Raw genomic sequence first — 18,230 nt, 5'->3', positions numbered from 1 at the left:
GCCCAGTGCCCTGTGGGGCTGGCCTTTCTTCTCTGCATCTGGTGGCCAGAGGACCCAAGGGCAGGCAGCATTGCCAAGGGCGCTATTTACCAGGGTGGGGGGTGCGGGGGGTGGAGGGCTGGCAGATTTCTTGAGTTCCTTGGAGCAGGAAAGATAATCATGACCTGCTCCCCCGCCGCCCCCCCCCCCCCCCCCCGCCACACACACACACACACACACACACACACACACACACACTCCCCTGGGCTGCTCTGGGGGTGGGATAATAAATCTTCCCCTGCTTCCCTTCAGCTGCTGGAGATGAATAAATGAGATGTCCTGGTGGAGATATTTGGGGCCTCCATGCTTTACCTTCTTTTCTATGGCCTCTAGTTAGACCTGCACCACTTTCAAACCTGCTGTGGTAGCCTCTCCCCGCAACCAGGCTCCCCACCCCAACCCCATCCCTCCTGCCCCTTTTCCACGCTGCCTCAACCTTGAGCAGGCCTCGCCCTGCTTAAATGCCATCCAGAGCTCCCCATCGCCTCAGGATAAAGCCGAAGGGCCCGGCCAGCCAGGCGGGGCCACTGAACTTCCCAGACGCATCTCTACCTTCCCCACAGGCACAGGCAGGCACTAGGGCCAGGAAGCCACAGCTCTCACCTGCCCTCTGTTTTGCCCGTGTATCTTTCTCGGTCAGGACAACCTCCTGCCCAATCAGTTTTGTTACAAACAGAAACAACAGGCCAAAATGGAGTTACTGCTGCCACCTCACCTGCTCTCGGCCTGCAGGGGAGACCACTGGACAGAGGCGGTGTGTGTGCAGTGACCCCAAGGCTTAAGCAAACATGGCCTGGTGCTTCGGTAAATGTAGCCTCAGAGGGTGACTGGCTGGCAGAGGGGCGAGGCCCGAGGACCTGTGTCCCTGACAGGTGACACCATGGGGAGCGGCTGGGGCAATGGGGACACGGAGGGGGAGCCTGGCCTGTGCCCTGTGGTGACCTCTTCTGCTCTAAGGAGAGGTAAGGTGCTGAGCTCAGAGGCTGCAGGGAACAAATAAACAGCAGTGTTTGCAGCTTCGTCCTCGTTAGTAATGTCCTGGCATCATACACACACACACACACTCACACACACACACACATTCACACTCACACACACTCACACACACACTCACATACACACTCACACTCATGCGATGCAAATATATACCCTCAACTATGGCACACACAGCCCACCTCTGGCTTAGGAACATCACATCAGACATAACAGGGTCCTTCTCCCACGTGTCCCCTCTGCTGTCAGCTTCCAGCTCACAGAGGAGGCCCAGGAGCTGGGCCTGAGTCAGTGTCTGCAGGGAGGACAACACCCTGGCCTCTGTCAGCTCTCTGCTGCCCCACCCACAAGGAACTCAGGGGCTGGGGAGTCAGAGGGAGACCCCCACTGTCCCAGAGGCTTGTGGGCAGGACCAAGATCACATCAGGCCCTCCCCACACCACAGGTCTTCGGCATGTGGTTTGTATGAGGTACCCAGTCTGCTGCAGCACGAAGCTAGCTGACCCGTTGGCAGTCAGTCACAAGGAAAAGGGAGAGAAAGGGGAACCAGAGACCATTTGGGGTAGTGGAGTCAAGCAGACTCACATTCAAATGCTTCCTCTGCCACTTGATAGCTGTGCACCTTGAGCAGGTCACTTCCCCTCTCTGAGCCTCAGTTTCTGCATCTGTAAAGTGGGCATGATGATAATACCTTACTCTATGAGGACTAACTTACATTATGCATATAGTGTTATATTGTGAATCAGAAGATGCCTTAATCAATAAGCCAAATTTATTTGGAGTCCTGTTCGCTAGCGCTAGTGGGCCCAGAGGAAAATCTTGCTTCTCAAATTCTAGGGCCAATATGGTGGAAGTCTCCCTTATTTATATGTTTTTCAGCTCTATGTTTTCCAAATTTGGAATGAGACTTCTGGACTTTCTGAGAAAAAGTGCTGTGTGCTGGGACAGGCCATGAGACCATATCTCAAGGCCTGGCCTGGCGCCAGCACTGACAACTCTGTCTGGGGCATAGTTTATGACCTCTCTGGAATGGGGAATAGTCTTATTTTTCCCTATTATTTAAGCAAGAAAATGTTTACAGAAGCCAGAATAGCAGGGTTAAATTTTAAACAGCAGGTTTTACCCAAGATGGAGGTCACTGTGCTTCAATAGAACACCTAGCCCAGCTCTCATCTCACTGTAAACCAGGCTTTCTCGGCCTTGATGCTACGACACTTTGGGCCAGATTGTTCTTTGCTGTGGGGACTGTCCTATGCATTGTAGGGTGCTCAGCAGCATCCTTGGCCTCTGCCCACTGGATGCCAATGGTAGCTCATCTCCAAGTTGGGACAACAAAAGTGGTCAGAGAAGGTCCCTGGGCACAGACCTGAAGGGACTGAGGGATCAAGGAGCCAGGGGGATCTGGGCAGGAGTGTCCCCGCAGAGTGCCTCATGGGGACACATTTGATGTGTTCAAACACAGAGGGAGGTCAGCGCAGGAGATGGTCTTTGCAGGCGCAGGGAGGACCTTCCGTTTTATTACTGCGAGGCGGTGCCTCTGGAAGGTGTGGGCAGAGGACGAGGTGGTCTCACACAACACCCCCCACCACCAGGTTGTCTGTGGAGTCTCATATTTGTTCCAGAAAAGCGGGCTCCACTGTTCCTGGACTCAGGACTACAGTCAGCCCAGGCCCTGCACCCGAGGGTCCGAGGGGAGGGTCAGCTGAGGTCCCTGTGGGTGCCCGGCAGGAACCACAGGTGCCAAGCAAAGCCTGGTCACCCTCGCAATGAGATGCTGCTGCATGTGGCGACGGGTGCTCTCACCACTGCTGGCGGGACAGTCCCCGCAGGGTGGGATCCACGATTGCAATCCCAGCTGTGTGCTGCCAGGAACCCCTGCACATGGAGTGCCGGGAGGCACGCACAGGCGCAGCCCTGCAGTTCACATCAGCAAAAATGGGGCCACCCACGAGTCTGCAGAGAGAAGAAGCCGGGCTCATTCCTCCAACGGCACACAACGCAAAAAACAAGTCCGCTTCTGTGCTGTGGGCTTGGGGAGTCCCAAGCCCCGATGTGAGTAGGAGATGCGGGTCACCGGGCACATACAAATGATGCCATTGAACAGCTGCCCAAACCGGGCAAAGCCAGCTCTAGCTACATGAGCACAGGCCATAGAGTCGAAAGGAAAGCAAGGGAGGTGTTAACAGAACATTCAATAAGGCGCCATAGAATCTCTTTTTTTTTTTTTAAGTGAAAAGAGTTGATTCCTTTTGCTTCTAGACAGAATCCAAACTCCCCAACAAGTTGCATGAGGCTCCATATGGCCTGACTCCTGCTGAGGGCTCCAGGTTCAAGGGTGAACACAGCCCCCGATCTCTAGGAGCACTTAACCCTACTCTTTGGACCTCTCACCTCTATACAAGCTTATTCCTCTGCCTGCAATTCTCCCTCACAACACTCCCTATCCCTCCATGGAAAGTCCTTCTTAACCTTATAGGGGCTTACCCTGAACCTGCAAAGTGCCAGGTGCCATTTCTGGGCTCCTACAGCTCCCTAAGATCCCTGTTCTGGCTATGACCTCTCTGCCTGGGTCCCCTACCCAGGCCCTGGAGCCTGCTGGGATCCACCTCAGAGCCCACGTGGTGCCACCCTTATGCCCTCTGGAAGCCAGCCCCAATGGCCACTTGGGTCTACTCTCAGAGCCCTCTTGACACCAGCGGTGCTCTACTACTGCTCTCCTGGTTTCAAGTTCAGTGTCAACTTATTTTCAATCCTAGTGTCTACCTGGAAACAAGCTCAGTGCCAACGTGATGGCCCTCTGTCTCAGGGCTACCTGATGCCAATAGCAGCACCTGCCAATGCCAATGCCAATCTCAGCACCCACCTGCTGCTAAACTTGGTCTCCACTTGGCCCTCAGGGTGGGCGAGGCCAGTCAATGGAGAAAGCAGGAGAGAGGATTCAAAGCCCAGCTTCATCACTTTTTACCTGTGACCTCTGGCAAGTGGCTTTTTGGAGTCTTGGTTTTAACTGCAAAGTAAGAACGATAATGACCCAGCCCATTCTTATAAAGATTCCATAAGACCTGCATACAGACCCAATCTCCACAATTAGTGCTCACCAAGGGGAGACTGTCCTTATTATTAAGAAAGAATGCCAGTGAGGAAAGGACAGCAGAGTCACTCATGCTTTCTCTACTCCCCCCTCAGCATCTCAGGGCCCACCTCTGTTCCCAGCACTGAAGCTTACCCAAATCTCTCCTGCTATGGTTCTCTCTGCCCTCAAATATAACCTTTCCACTGGTGGCAACCCAATCCCAGAAAGAGGGAATAAAAGTAGAGAGCAGGAGAGACATATGTGCCCTCTTCCCACTCTCTGTTCTCTGCCCTCATCTTACCCTCTATAAAATGGGAAGGATTAATAAATAATAATAATAATAATAATAATAATAACAATAGATACAATCAACTTGGTGGGTTTCCCTAAGGATCTGGGCAGGGAGTCACTGTGGCTCTCTGTAAATTATAACCCTTCAGACAGTTGGGATTTTTTTGTACCATATTGCAGTTGTCATTAATATTTCCCAAGTCCTGGCCCATCCCTCTGCCAACTGAGACCATGAGTTACTCTTCTCCAGTTCTGTGGAAATTTCCATTGAAATATGGCTCTGGTTGTCTCTCCCTTTCCAACTAGAGAAGGGCAGTTCTGTGGCATGCCATCTTGACTCTGCTTTGAGGTTCCAATGAGGATTCTGGGCATCAAGAAACGGTATTATGTCCAAAACAAAAGCAGGTCAGCATCTGGGTCAGGAGCTGGGTCAGGAGCTGACTCCATGATCCAGCTGGTCTCCTCTTATATTTCTCCCCCCAGGAAGCCCACACCCACTGCTGGAGTGCTTCTCACCTCAAGATCTTCAAATCCATTCTCTGGAATCTCCAATCCTGAGACCGTTAAACCTACATCCCTCCTCAGCAAAAGATTCCCAAATCCACAGCCACGTATTCTGTCTCTCCCAAGACCCCAAACTCCACAACTTTGGTGTTCTTTCTCACTCTGAGGCCCCAAATCCCAAGCTCCAGGGCTCACATATGCAAATATTCCAGAATCTTCAGCTTTGAAATTTGTCAACTATCCCCGCCCCCCAGCCCCCTCAAGTCCACAGTCCTGGACTGACCCCTCAGGAGAAGCCACAAACTGAGACTTGTTAATCTGCCCTGGAGTCCCTCCCTCCTCCATTGCTGGCTGCATCCCAAGCTAGGCGGGAACATTTCGGGGGTGTAACTGGGAAGTGAAATGAGACAGTTATATAATCAGGACCAAAGGCCGCCCTTCTCTCCCAGGTAGTATAAAGACAAGCCATCCCAGCCATCACCATATGACTCTCACTCAGAGCCATCATGCTGGCCTCGGGGCTGCTTCTGGTGGCTTTGCTGTCCTGCCTGACAATAATGGTCTTGATGTCTGTCTGGCAGCAAAGGAAGCTCTTGGGAAAGCTGCCTCCTGGTCCCCGAGCACTGCCCTTCATCGGGAACTACTTGCAGCTGAACACAGAACAGATGTACAACTCCCTCATGAAGGTGTCACGAGGCAGGGAAATGGGTGTTAGGGTGGGGTTGAGGGCCTGCCCACTCTGGCTGAGACTCTGTGGCAGGGGATTGGCAAGGTTGGACTGAAATCTTAGGAAGGAGGAGGCTGTTTTTAAAAATATATGTTTTTATTGATTCCAGAGAGAGAGGAAGGGAGAGGGAGAAAGAGAGAGAAACATCATTGGAGTCCAAAACCTGGGCATGTGCCCTGACCTGGAATCAGGGAATCAAGCTGGTGACCCCTGGGTGCACAGGACGACGCTCAAGCAACCGAGCCACACCAGCCAGGGCGAGAAGGGGGAGTTCTGAAGGTTTAGTACTGGGGTTCTAGCCAGGAAAGACCAGGTCTTGGGATGTCCAGTTCCTTGAGTGTCAGAACTTGGGCAAAATGTATCTCAGTCTGTGAGGTCTGGGGACCCAGTCAGTTCAGAGTTGGGGCCGCTCCCTCTCACCACTCCCACGCCTCTCCATCAGATCAGCGAGCGCTATGGTCCAGTGTTCACCGTCCACCTGGGCACTCGGAGGATCGTGGTGCTGTGTGGCTATGAGGCTGTAAAGGAGGCTCTGGTGGACCAGGCTGAGGAGTTCAGTGGGCGAGGCGAGCAGGCCACCTTTGACTGGCTCTTCAAAGGCTATGGTGAGGGGGACTCTGGGTGGGGGGATGTGGTCCAGCAGACTCGATGGCCTGTTTCCCAGCATTCTTCTCCCAACTTACCTACCCACTCAAGGCTGTGGCAGAGCCCTTCCTCTGGTCCCCTCTGTCCCCGTTCCTGTGTATCCCTGTGTCCTCTCTAACTGTCTTAGTGTTTCTGCGTCTCCCTGCTTCTCTCTGCCCTACCTCCCAGCTCTCTCTCACTGGGTATCTCTTCTTTCTCTGCATCTCTTAGCAGCTCTTGGGGTTTCTGCGTTGGAACCCTGGTCCTCTGTCTCCATGTGTCCTTTTGTCTTTTTCTCCTTCCCAGCTTCTGTGCCTCCCCGTGTTTCTCTCTCCCTCCCCTTGCCTCTCTTTCTCCTTTGTCTTAGAATCTCACATTATTTCTGCTGCAAAATCCCCATGCCTCTGCCTCCTGGTAAAAAAGAGTCTCTTCTCTCTTCCAGACCCTCTGTTTCCCTGTCTCTCTTCCAGACCCTCTGTTTCCCTGTATATATTTTTCTCTCTTCTCCAGCTCAGTCTTAGAATCCTTCTCAATTTTTACTCCCACCTCCCAGATCTCCACATATCTCACTTCCCCTCCTTCCCTCCTGCCTCTTTCTCTTCATGTGAGTGTCTCTGCATCTCTCTTTCTCCGTACATCCGTGTTGGCCCTTTCCTTCTGATTTTCTTCCAACTTGGTCTCTTTCTCTTTCTGAATTTCTCTGACTGAGTCTTCTCTCTCTCTCTCCCCCCACCCCCGCGCGGCCCCCTCGCCCCACTCCCTCTGACCCCGCCCCTCTCTGGCCACTCCCCACTCCTACATTCCCTCCCTAGGCGTGGCGTTCAGCAACGGGGAGCGCGCCAAGCAACTCCGGCGCTTCTCCATCAGCACGCTGCGGGACTTCGGCCTGGGCAAGCGCAGCATCGAGGAGCGCATCCAGGAGGAGGCGGGCTTCCTCCTTGAGGCCTTTCGGGGCACGCGCGGTGAGCCTGGGACCCCCCAGAGCAGGGGAGGAAAACACGCATCTGGCCTGGGAGGGGAACTAGGTTGGGGGAAGGCGTTCCTCGAATCTCAGACTGGCATCCGACCTCCAAGTTGACTCTCCCCCAAATCCCTTCTCTCCCCCCTCCCAGGTGCCTTCATCGATCCCACCTTCTTCCTGAGCCGAACTGTCTCCAATGTCATCAGCTCCATTGTCTTCGGGGACCGCTTTGACTATGAGGACAAAGAGTTCCTTTCACTGCTGCGCATGATGCAGGGAAGCTTCCAGTTCACAGCCACATCTACGGGGCAGGTAACTGACCCCAACCTGGCTCTGCTGTGGCCCTTGCACAACCAGCCACCGTCTCTGTACACGGACACAGGTGCCCCAGCCCCCTCCTCCTCCGGACCTGGGTCCCCTCAAAACCAGCCTTCTCCCTTGGACAACTGAACAGGTGAACAGGAACTCAGGACAGGTGCCCAATACCCAGTCTCCAATACCTGGCTATCTCAACTGGTATTCCCCTTCCAACAAAGAAAGGGAAGGAAGGAAATCTGGGTATGTGTCTCAATCCACCTCATCTACATCCTTGGACAGGAGCCCTCACGCTGATCTCGCATGAAAACTTAGACATCAGTTTCCATCCAGCCCCATCTCAATACCTAAACACCCGACAGGGGCCTTACCAGTGCCGCCCTTGCCCGAGACAGGCCCCACTCCCTTCAGGTGACGCCCACCGACAGCTGTCCTTCCCTTTCCTTCCCCCTCAGCTCTATGAGATGTTCGCCTCGGTGATGAAACACCTGCCGGGGCCACAGCAACAGGCCTTTAAGGAGCTCCAGGGCCTGGAGGACTTTATAGCCAAGAAGGTGGAGCAGAACCAACGTACACTGGATCCCAACTCCCCGCGGGACTTTATCGACTCCTTCCTCATCCGCATGCAGGAGGTACCTGCCAGCAGCCAGTGCAAAGAAGACCAAAGCCTAGCAGAGGAAAATCAGGCGGGGGGGGGGGGAGGGGAGCGGGGGAGAACAGAGGCTCATTCAGATGACCCCCCCCAATCATAAACCTCAGGACCCCAATCATAATGCACTGTTCTCTCCACTGAGCCTTCACCCATGGGCAGGACTTGTGTGTGCAAATCATCATAATAAGCACATCTATGCTACCTCCGTGCACCAGGCACTATTTTAAGAACTTCGTGGCATTCACCTGTTTAACACTCACACCAGCTCTTGGAGAGGGTTCTGCTATGACTCCAATGTTACAAATGAGGACACTGAGGCCAGAGAGTGTAAGTGCCTTCCTGAGTCCCCGCAGTGCGGAAGCGGTGGAACCTAGCTCCACTCTGGTCTCTCAGACTCCAAGGCTGCTGCTTTAACCACCATGCTCCCACCTTCCATTCCTTGGTTGTCAGATACACCTGTGTGGACAGGTGACTTGGCTTTACTACGTGGCATTGGAGGGTCCCCCCTCCTAACTGGATGGGCTTTATGGAGTCTGAAATTCAAGGTGAAAGGATCAGGGAGTGGATTCTCCAGAGTAAGCTTCAAGATTTGCGGTGAAGGAATGGGATACTTTGCTTAAAATCCGGTCTGTGTCTCAGAAAATGTCTCTCTTCAACTCTCTCTGATGCATTCTATCATGGTCTCTCTTGCTCCCTGTCTCTATTCCTTCATTTCTAAATATTTCTATAATTAAAAAGCAACAGCTAAGTGGGTAATTAAGGAACAGATAGTCAGCTGGGTAAGGAGTGTGTGAAGAACATTTGGGTAGAACCACCAGCCTGGAAAGGATCTTGCAGAACTAGGGTCCCTCTTCCCACTTCTGGTCCTGATCTATAAGAAGTGGGTCCAGAGGAAAAACCCCAGAAGGGTCCTGAGAGCATGGGGCAGTGGGCTTGGCCTGAAGCCCCCTCTCTCTGCAGGAGCAAAAGCACCCCAACACAGAGTTCCACTTGAAGAACCTGGTACTGACCACGCTGAACCTTTTCTTTGCGGGAACCGAGACGGTCAGCACGACCCTGCGTTATGGTTTCCTGTTGCTCATGAAGCACCCAGATGTGGAGGGTAAGGCTGGAGGGGGCAGGGAAGTGAGGGCCACAGACCCTCAAAATTCATCTGAGCCCACTGCAATGTCCCCATCTCTCTCAAATTTCTGGACCCTCAGACACATCCTGCTATCCAGACACTGGCGGATGATACTCGCTAATAGGGACCAGGCACGTTTCATTCGCTGTTAACAAATTGAAAATATCTGAACTGATTGGTAAATAGCTCCTCCAGTGCCCACCACTTGCCCCTCCAGACCACCCCCCAAGACTCCACCCTCGCAGCTCCCCCCATGAGTCTGGCCCAACCAGGCTAACAGGCCCCTGCACAAACAATGCTTATGATCAACGTCTGTTTAGAATGATCATATATCCATTCAGTTGCACATATCTGGGCTATCATTCCTGCCCCCGACCCCTAGATACCTAAACATATTCCCCCCTATTCCTCAGCCAAGGTCCATGAGGAGATTGACCGGGTGGTTGGCAAAAACCGTCAGCCCAAGTTTGAAGACCGGGCCAAGATGCCCTACACAGAGGCGGTGATCCACGAGATCCAGAGATTTGGAGACATGATCCCCATGGGCGTGGCCCGCAGAGTCACCAAGGACACCAAGTTTCGGAACTTCCTCCTCCCTAAGGTGCTGCCCTTACCCGCCTAGAGGGACCTCTAACCTGCACCCTGTGACCCAGCACCCCATCCTCCTTAGAAGCTTCCCAGCCATTGTCCCCCTCCCTTAATCACAGACTTCCCCAATCACATGTCCCTTCAACCTTCCCACTCAGATATGGGTCCCTTTAACCCACCCATATCTCCCCAAGACCTGTTGCCTCAGGGAATATGAATCCCATGTCCCCCAAATGTCCTGCCTTGAGAGACATGAACTGCATGTACCCCAAAGGTTCTACTTCAGGAGACACAGACCCCATACTCCCCAAAATTCCTGTCTCAGGGACATAAATGTCACATCCCTCAAATCTCCTCCCTCAGAGAGGACCCTGGCTCCCATTTCTCCTCACCTAGAGCACCCACGTTCCCCCTCTAACCCCAAATGCTCTCAGCATTTCCCCTTCACCTTGTCAAACCCTTCCTCCTCCCCACCAGGGCACTGAAGTGTTTCCTATGCTGGGCTCCGTGCTAAGAGACCCCAAGTTCTTCTCCAGCCCTGGAGATTTCAACCCGCAGCATTTCCTAGATGAGAAAGGGCAGTTCAAGAAGAATGATGCTTTTGTGCCATTCTCCATTGGTAAGAGACCGCTGTCTGTTGCCAAGCCACCCGTCACACCAACAGGGGCCTCCTTCATTCCACCTTCCCTCTCTGAGATGTAGCCTAGTAGCTTTCTCCAGCTTGGAAGTCCCTCTTATTATCTACCCTACAGCCAACCAACTGTAACCCTCCTAACTAACACCTACCCAAACTCAGGCAAAAAGAAAGGGGTGATTGTACCTACTTCAGAGATGGGGAAGTCAAGGCCCAGAGTGAGTCAGAGATTTGACCAAGGTCACTTCAATTCTTCAGACTCCTAGGAGATGATAGCACAGCAGCCATATGTGTATGTTTAGGGGAGGGTCGTCTAAAATTCCCATTGCTACAGCCTACTATAGCTCACCCCCATCCATGTACAAGGGAAACTGAGGCTGAGACTGGATTAGAGACTTCTCTGAAAGTCTTCAGGCCACGGATTCCGTCCCCTCTTCCCCGGGGAGAATGCAGCTGGAGATCCAGAGAGGGAAGAGGTGGCAGTGAGAGTAGGCCTCACCTCCACCCTTCCCACCCTATCTTGTCAGGAAAGCGGTACTGCTTTGGAGAAGGCCTGGCTAGAATGGAGCTCTTTCTCTTGCTCACCACCATCATGCAGAACTTCCGCTTCAAGTCCCCGCAGTCACCCAAGGATATCGACGTGTCCCCGAAACATGTGGGCTTTGCCACCATCCCACGAAATTATACCATGAGCTTCCTGCCACGCTGAGCTAGAGCTGCCACAGGGCAGGACTAGTGGGAGGAGCAAATGGGAGGGCCGGGCCTGGAGAGGTGGTGCTAAGGATGGGGGGTGAGGTGGAGGAAAAGAAGGTGCAAGGTGGATAGGAGAGTAAGAAGCAACAGACGGGCTGTCTGTCCACTGTGTTAGAGATAGAACCTTCAGAGTTGGGGTGAGATAAAGCACAACCTTACACTATACCGTGCACGATGATAATAATAATAGTAACAGCTTTTATTTATTGAGCAAGTATTCTGTGTCAGCTCTTTGCTAAAAGCCTTACACACTCACCTCCCTTAATGCTCACAAACCTATGGGATGGGAACTGTGTTCATTCCCATTTTACAGGTGACACAGCTGAGGCTCAGAAAGTTTAAGTCTCTGAGTTCCCACAGAACACAGTAAGTGCTCAGCAAGTACTCAAGCACAGATCTGTGCAGGGATGGCTATATGTAGCCCATTGTCCTTTGGGTAGATTCTTAAAGAGCACCCCTTCCTTTCAAGTAAAAAAATGACAACTTAGTATATCATTGTACAATACTAGAGGCCTGGTGCACGAAACTCGTGCACGGGGGGAGGGTCTGCTCAGCCCAGCCTGCACCCTCTCCAATCTGGGACCCCTCGGGGGATTTCCAACTGTTGGTTTAGGCTTGATCCTGGGGATTGGGCCTAAACCGGCAGTCGGACATCCTTCTCATAATCCGGGACTGCTGGCTCCTAACTGCTCACCTGCCTGCCTGCCTGATCGCCCCTAACTGCCCCCTCTGCTGGCCTGGTCATGCCCAACTGCCCCCCTCCCGGCCTAGTCGCCCCAACTGCCGCCCCTGCCAGTCTGGTTGCCCCCAACTACCACTCCCTGCTGGCCTGGTAGCCCCTAACTGCCACCCACCCACTGACCTCGTCACCCCTTACTGCCCCACAGCCTCCAGCCTGGTATCCCCAACTGCCCCCCCCCCCCCGCTGGCCTGGTTGCCCCTCACTGCCCCCCACCCCACGTACCTGGTCGCCCCCAAGTGCCCCCACTGTGAGCTTGGTCGCTCCACACAGCCTGCTGTTCGGTCGTTTGGTCGTGCCTCACTAACCTCCCTGCCGGACTGGTTGCCCCATCCAAGCCTCCTGCTCGGTCATTTAGTCAACCCTCACTGACACCCCCTGCCAACCTGGTTGCCCCACATAGCCTGCTGCTCGATTGTTTGTCACCCCTCACTGACCCCTCTGCTGGCCTGGTTGCCCCACGTAGCCTGCTGCTCGGTCATTTGGTCACCCCTCACTGACCCCCCTGCCGGCCTGGTTGCCCCACACAGCCTGCTGCTCCGTTGTTTGGTCATCCCTCAATAACCCCCCTGCTGGCCTAGTCGCCCCATGCAGCCTGTTTAGTCATCTGTTTGGTTGCGATGGTCACTTAGGCTTTTATATATATACTAGTGGCCCCATGCATGAAATTTGTGCATGGGGGTGGTTCCCTCAGCCAGCCTGCACCCTCTCCAATTGGACATCCCTCTCACAATCTGGGACCACTGACTCCTGACCGTTCACCTGCCTGCCTGCCTGCCTGCCTGCTTGCCCCTAACTGCCTTTGCTTGCCTGCCTGATCGCCCCTAACTGCCCTCCCCTGCTGGCCTGATCTCGTCCCTAACTGCCCTCCTTTTGCCGGCATGGTTGCCTTCAACTGCCCTCCCCTGCCAGCCTGATCTCGCCCCTGAAGGCCCTGCTCTATCAGCCTGATCTTGCCCCCAACTGCCCTCCCCTGCTGGCCGGATCTCGTCCCTAACTGCCCTCCTTTTGCCGGCATGGTTGCCTTCAACTGCCCTCCCCTGCAAGCCTGATCTCGCCCCCAACTGCCCTCCTCGGCCAGCCAGTTTGGTTCTGATTGGTCAGTTTTTATGCCAGTCAGTGTCAAAAGCTCCGCCTCCTAGACAGCCATTGTTACCTCACATTTCACCCAGATTTGGTTCTGATTAGTTGGTTTCTATGCCAGTCAGCATCTCTGGGCCTATCAACGGGGCCTGATTAGAAAGGTGGGGCTGATCAGCAGCCCTGGTGGAGGCCTGGAGAGAAATGGAGATGCAGCTGCTGGCAAGACTGGGAGAGAAAGAGAGGAAAGTTCTGATCAAAAACTGCCACAGAGGCAACAGATCAGTCCCTGCTTCTCTCTTCAGGCCTCTCTCTGGCCCTGATTCACAGCCCCTTAGCAGTCAGTGCTGGGGCACCGTCTCTGCAGAGGAAGCAGTCAATGCTGGGTTGTCACGAACCCAGCACTGACTGCAGGACTGACTTCCGGTTGGTCAAGCCTCGGTTGTTACCGGTCATTACGACCCAGGGTTTTTATATATTAGGATAGATGAACAGTTCTGTCCAAGGATTTTTCCAGAGCCCTGGCAGGCAGCTGACCTGGCTTCACTACATACTCTTGTCCATTCATGCACACTACAAATGCTAGGTCATTGCCAAAACCGGTTTGGCTCAGTGGATAGAGCGTCAGCCTGCGGACTGAAAGGTCCCAGGTTCGATTCCGGTCAAGGGCATGTAACTTGGTTGCGGGCACATCCCCAGTGGGAGGTGTGCAGGAGGCAGCTGGTCGATGTTTCTCTCTCATTGATGTTTCTGACTATCTATCACTCTTCCTTCCTCTCTGTAAAAAATCAATAAAATATATTTAAAAAAACAAACAAACAAACAAACAAACAAAAAAAACAAATGCTAGGGCATTGATCAGATCCCTAATAAGGTGGGATCTGATCAGAGTGAGACTGAGGAATAGGAATCAGGTCTCTCAGTGAACTGGGTGTGGCAGAAAAACACTTCAGTGAATGCTGGGAGAACTTTGGTCATGGCACAGTCATACACAAGTATGTGTGCATATGTGTGCATACAAGTATATGATTGCATCTTCTCCTGAGTGTATGCATGAACTCATTTGCTATGAATTTCTGAAGGTTTGGCTCTCTCTGATGGATCTACTGTAAGACCCAGCTAAGAGTCTCAGAATCACCTTCTTACTCTCAAATACGTCAGTATGTGTTCCCTTAGAAGTGGCATCCTCAGTCAGTGCACAGTCTGAACTTTCATACACATTAGCCTTGGTTTTGTGTTTCTTACACTAAACGCTACACAGATTGTTCTCCCCCCAAGAAGAGGAAACTTGCCACACTTGAAGGACCAATGATTGAGAAAAAGAGAGGGGTACATTTGGTCCTCTGAACCTTGCAAATTTCACAGCAGGCTATGATTCTCAAGTTTCTCATTTTCCATTATCTAAGTTTTACAACTTAGGTTTTATGAATTGGCTGCTTCCTGCTCACTGGAGAAGGAGAATGGATCCATAGGGTCACACCCTTTATTATTACAAACGCACTTCAAAAAATTTATTATTACATATTTATTTCAGAGAGAGAGAGGAAGGGAGAAAAAGAAAGAGTCAAGAGAGGAGATTAGGGGCTGGACGTAGCTGGGTGCTGCCAATGAGGCACTTCTCCAGGAGAAGAGAGAATAGCTATCAGGTCTTTGCCCTCCAAGGAGGGAGAGAAGAGGTAAGAGAGAACAACTGTTAATTTTCACAATCCTCCAGTATGATCGTTACCAGAGGGAAAGAGGTGGGAGGTAGTGAAAGGTCAAGGGGGTTAAATATATGGTGACAAAAGAAGATTTGACTTTGGGTGGTGGGTACACAATGTAACATGATGTATCATGGAATTGCACATTTGAAACCCATCTAATTTTATTAACCAATGTCTGTGGCTGGAAATTCCAATACTGTGTTGAATAGAAGTGTTGAAAATGGACATCCCTGCTGGCCAGTGTGGCTCATTGGTTGAGTGTTGACCTATGAACCAGGAGGTCACCAGGAAAAGTAAAATGGAAAAAAAATGCGAGAAAAGAGAAAAACTAAATAAAATAAGAAAAATGAATAAGAATAGTCAAAATTAGACCAGAATGAAAGGAAAGAGAGAAATTAGAGATATGCAAGATAAAAGAGAAGAAAGAACAAAGGGAGAAAACAAAAAACAAAGAAACCACACACACACACACACACCAAAACCACACACACACACACACTCTGAAACGTTTGGGTGCACTATTTGTGGGTCTCGCTGGATTTTGCTCTGATGTTGTTGACTCTGGTCCTTGGTATGACTATCCTGGGCCTCATGGGAGCTTCTCTGGTGCAGGTCAATGTGTCACTGTCCCTTTCTGGTCTTGGGCAAGCTGACTGAGGTCCGAGTGGCTGAAGCCCCCAGTAGTCCAGCAGGTGGGGACTCCCTAGCCCAGAGGCTGGGTCTACCTTGAGTCTTACCACTTGATTGTCCCTGTTCTGAGCTGTACTCCATTCCCCCATGGGCTCTGCAGGGGTATCCTGGTCGGGGCCAGGATGGTTTGATCATACTCCTGTTGGGGATGGTGTCAGTAGCTTGTGGAAGGCAGGGCCCGGCCCTTCTCCTTCTAATGCTTCAGCTCTGCCTGGTTTGCTGGCACCTCTTCTCTGTCACCCGCAGGGGCACAGATTTCCTGCCCTGGGCTGTTACCCTTTGCCTCAGGTTGCTGCAGGTCAGGTCTGAAGCATCTGTTTTGCTGGTGGGAAAGATGGCACCTTCCCTGTGTTTCAGGTGGGCAGGGTTGATCCTCCTTCCTGGACCTACTGTCCAGCCCCCTTTCTGCTCACCAGCATGAGTTCCTCCAAGAAATAGAGGGCCCCCAAGATTCAGTGTTGGGTGTGTCCTTCAGACCCCTCCAATGTAGGCTGGCCCTGAGCTCCACTGCATGGTCCTTCCCCCTGGTCAGGAGGAGCTTCCCAGACTGCACCATGGTTGGGTGCTAGTGCTACTCTATGGAGGGACTTCAGCCCCAGGTTTCCACTGCGGCACCCACTCTACAGTGTCCACAGCCAGTGCCCTCAGGGCCTCCTCTCTCAGTCCCAGGCCCTCCTGTCTCACCTACAGATCTGCAGCTACTCCAGTCTCCGCAGATCCTCATTTCTAATAGGTCCAGGGGAGGCTACATCCACCTCCCAGCCTTCAGAACAGTTTCCACCTCTGCACTTTTAATCTGTGTGAATCTTTTGTTCTGAGGTGGGTCTCTTGTAGACAGCATATATATGGGTCCTGTTTTCTTATCCATTCAGCTATCTTATATGTTTTGATTATAGCATTTAGTCCATTTACATTAAGGTTATTATTGATAGGTACTTATTTATTGCCATTTTTTCTTTATACCAGTTCCCTCCTCTCTCAATTTCTTCTTCTTCTTAAAGAAGTCCCTTTAACATTTATTGTAATGCTGATTTGATGGTAATGTACTCCTTCTGCTCCCCCTCCCCCCTACACACACACACACACGCACACACACACACACACACACACACACACACGCACACTGGGAAGTTCTTTATTTCACCTTCAATTTTAAATGGTAACCTTGCTAGATAGAATAGTCTTGGATTCAGGCCTTTGCTTTTCATTACTTTGAATATTTCATGCCAATTCCTTCTGGCCTGAAGTGCTTCTACTGAGAAAGCTGACAATCTATGGCAACTCCCTTATAGGTAACTTTCTGTCTTTCTCTTGCTGCCTTTAAAGATTTTTTGTCCTTAATGTATGTCATTTTAATTATGATGTGTCTTGGTGTGGGTCTTTTTTGGTAAGCCATTGATTTTGGGTGTTAATTTTGTATCCAGCTACTTTGCCAAATTCATTTATTAAATCTAGTAGTTTTTTTGGTGGAGTCTTTAGGGTTTTCTATGTACAATAATCATGCCATCTGTGAATAATGAGAGTTTTACTTCCTCCTTTCCAATTTGGACACCTTTTATTTTTTCTGCTTGTCTGATCTCTGTGGCTAGGACTTCCATTGCTATCTATATATATACATAAGCCTAAGCGACTGTTACGGCAGAACGACCAAACGGCAAGACAGGACTAGTCACTATGATGTGCACTGATCACCCCGATTGCCTGAACGGGACCTGCTGGCCAACCTCCTGGTCTCTCCCCCTGGCCGGGAGGTGCTGCCTGCCCGATGGGGAGCGGGGAACCAGGAATGGGTTGTGGGTGGTGGGTGGTGGCAGACACTGGTGGTGCCAGGCCAAGGCTGGTGCAGGTCGGGGGAGGAACCTGCTGCCAGCAGCAGGGGGAAGGAAGGCCCTGTCTGGCCAACCTCCCAGTCCCTGAGGGTTTTAGGAAAACTTTCTGGGGAGGCTTTTCTTTTTACCCCAATGGCATGCAATTCAAAGGCCCTAGCCATGGAGCCGACCCCATGGAGCTGCCCAATCTCTCCCTGCACGTGGTCGCATTGAGTCTGGCGTGTGGCGGGGTGGAACACCCAAGCCGCTGCCTGCAGGTGGGAAGCTGGTGGGGCTGGGGCGTGAACGCTGGGGCCTCAGAGCTCACCCGCCCCAGCATGCTCTCCACCTGGAGATGTCCAGCTGTAGACCTCTGAGCCCATTAACTGGATCAGTGGTGGGGTGGAAAGCAACCTGGGAGGGTGAGGAAATGAAACTTGGTGTGAGTACCACAGGTGCAGTCCCTGAGACCTTTCCCTCCCAGGATAATGCTGTGCTCCCTAACCTTCCACGTGCCAAGAGATAAATGTGGATTCACAAAGAGGCAGGACCCCAAGGAGCTTCAGCTGGGGGGACGAGAGGAGTTTCTCGCTTCTAACACCCCCACCCTTTTCTTTAAGGCTGCATTCACCTTCCCTAATACATGTTGCTTGAAGTACATGATGGTTTGTGTTTAGACATGTGATAAATGTGGGGAAAGCAAAGTTTTGTGTTTTAGAACAAAAGAGTGTGGAGTCTTTGGGGTCTCTCTCTCTCTCTCTCTCTCTCTCACTCTCTCTCTCTCTCTCTCTCTCTCTCTCACACACACACACACACACACACACACACACACACACACACACACACACACATTCTCCTTCCTCCCCTTTTCCCTGGCCTGGCGAATCTTCATGCAGAAAGTTAACCCTGGCTCCTCAGAACCCACCCTTGCTG

At 52.0% G+C, this 18,230-nt stretch overlaps 1 protein-coding gene across 2 annotated transcripts; it reads left to right on the top strand.

Moving 5' to 3' along the window:
* Positions 1-5,339: 5,339 nt before the first annotated feature.
* Positions 5,340-12,086, top strand: LOC308236173 (cytochrome P450 2A13). Of its 2 annotated transcripts, XR_013959245.1 has the most exons (10): positions 5,341-5,586; positions 6,070-6,232; positions 7,064-7,213; positions 7,364-7,524; positions 7,983-8,159; positions 9,140-9,281; positions 9,382-9,480; positions 9,716-9,903; positions 10,368-10,509; positions 11,052-11,760. XR_013959245.1 is itself a non-coding variant. In XM_080645547.1 (9 exons), exons 1-9 carry the CDS (start codon positions 5,407-5,409, stop codon positions 11,231-11,233), a joined length of 1,485 nt encoding a protein of 494 aa, XP_080501673.1. In that variant the 5' UTR covers positions 5,340-5,406; the 3' UTR covers positions 11,234-12,086. The 2 variants fall into 2 exon arrangements, 1 of the variants encoding a protein (XP_080501673.1); XM_080645547.1 differs by lacking the exon at positions 9,382-9,480 and having other exon boundaries at positions 5,340-5,586; positions 11,052-12,086.
* The last annotated feature ends 6,144 nt before the right edge of the window (positions 12,087-18,230 follow it).

The sequence above is a fragment of the Plecotus auritus genome, assembly GCF_963455305.1.
Source record: "Plecotus auritus genome assembly, chromosome: 10".
Taxonomy (NCBI): Eukaryota; Metazoa; Chordata; class Mammalia; order Chiroptera; family Vespertilionidae; genus Plecotus; species Plecotus auritus.
This window is presented reverse-complemented; position numbering and strand designations above follow the sequence as displayed.

Coding starts and splice junctions, on each gene's coding strand:
- LOC308236173 (XM_080645547.1), top strand. CDS start 5,407: ATGCTGGCCTCGGGGCTGCTTCTGGTGGCTTTGCTGTCCTGCCTGACA. Junction 6,233..7,063: donor CTGGCTCTTCAAAGGCTATG/GTGAGGGGGACT, acceptor TTCCCTCCCTAG/GCGTGGCGTTCAGCAACGGG. Junction 7,214..7,363: donor GGCCTTTCGGGGCACGCGCG/GTGAGCCTGGGA, acceptor CCCCCCTCCCAG/GTGCCTTCATCGATCCCACC.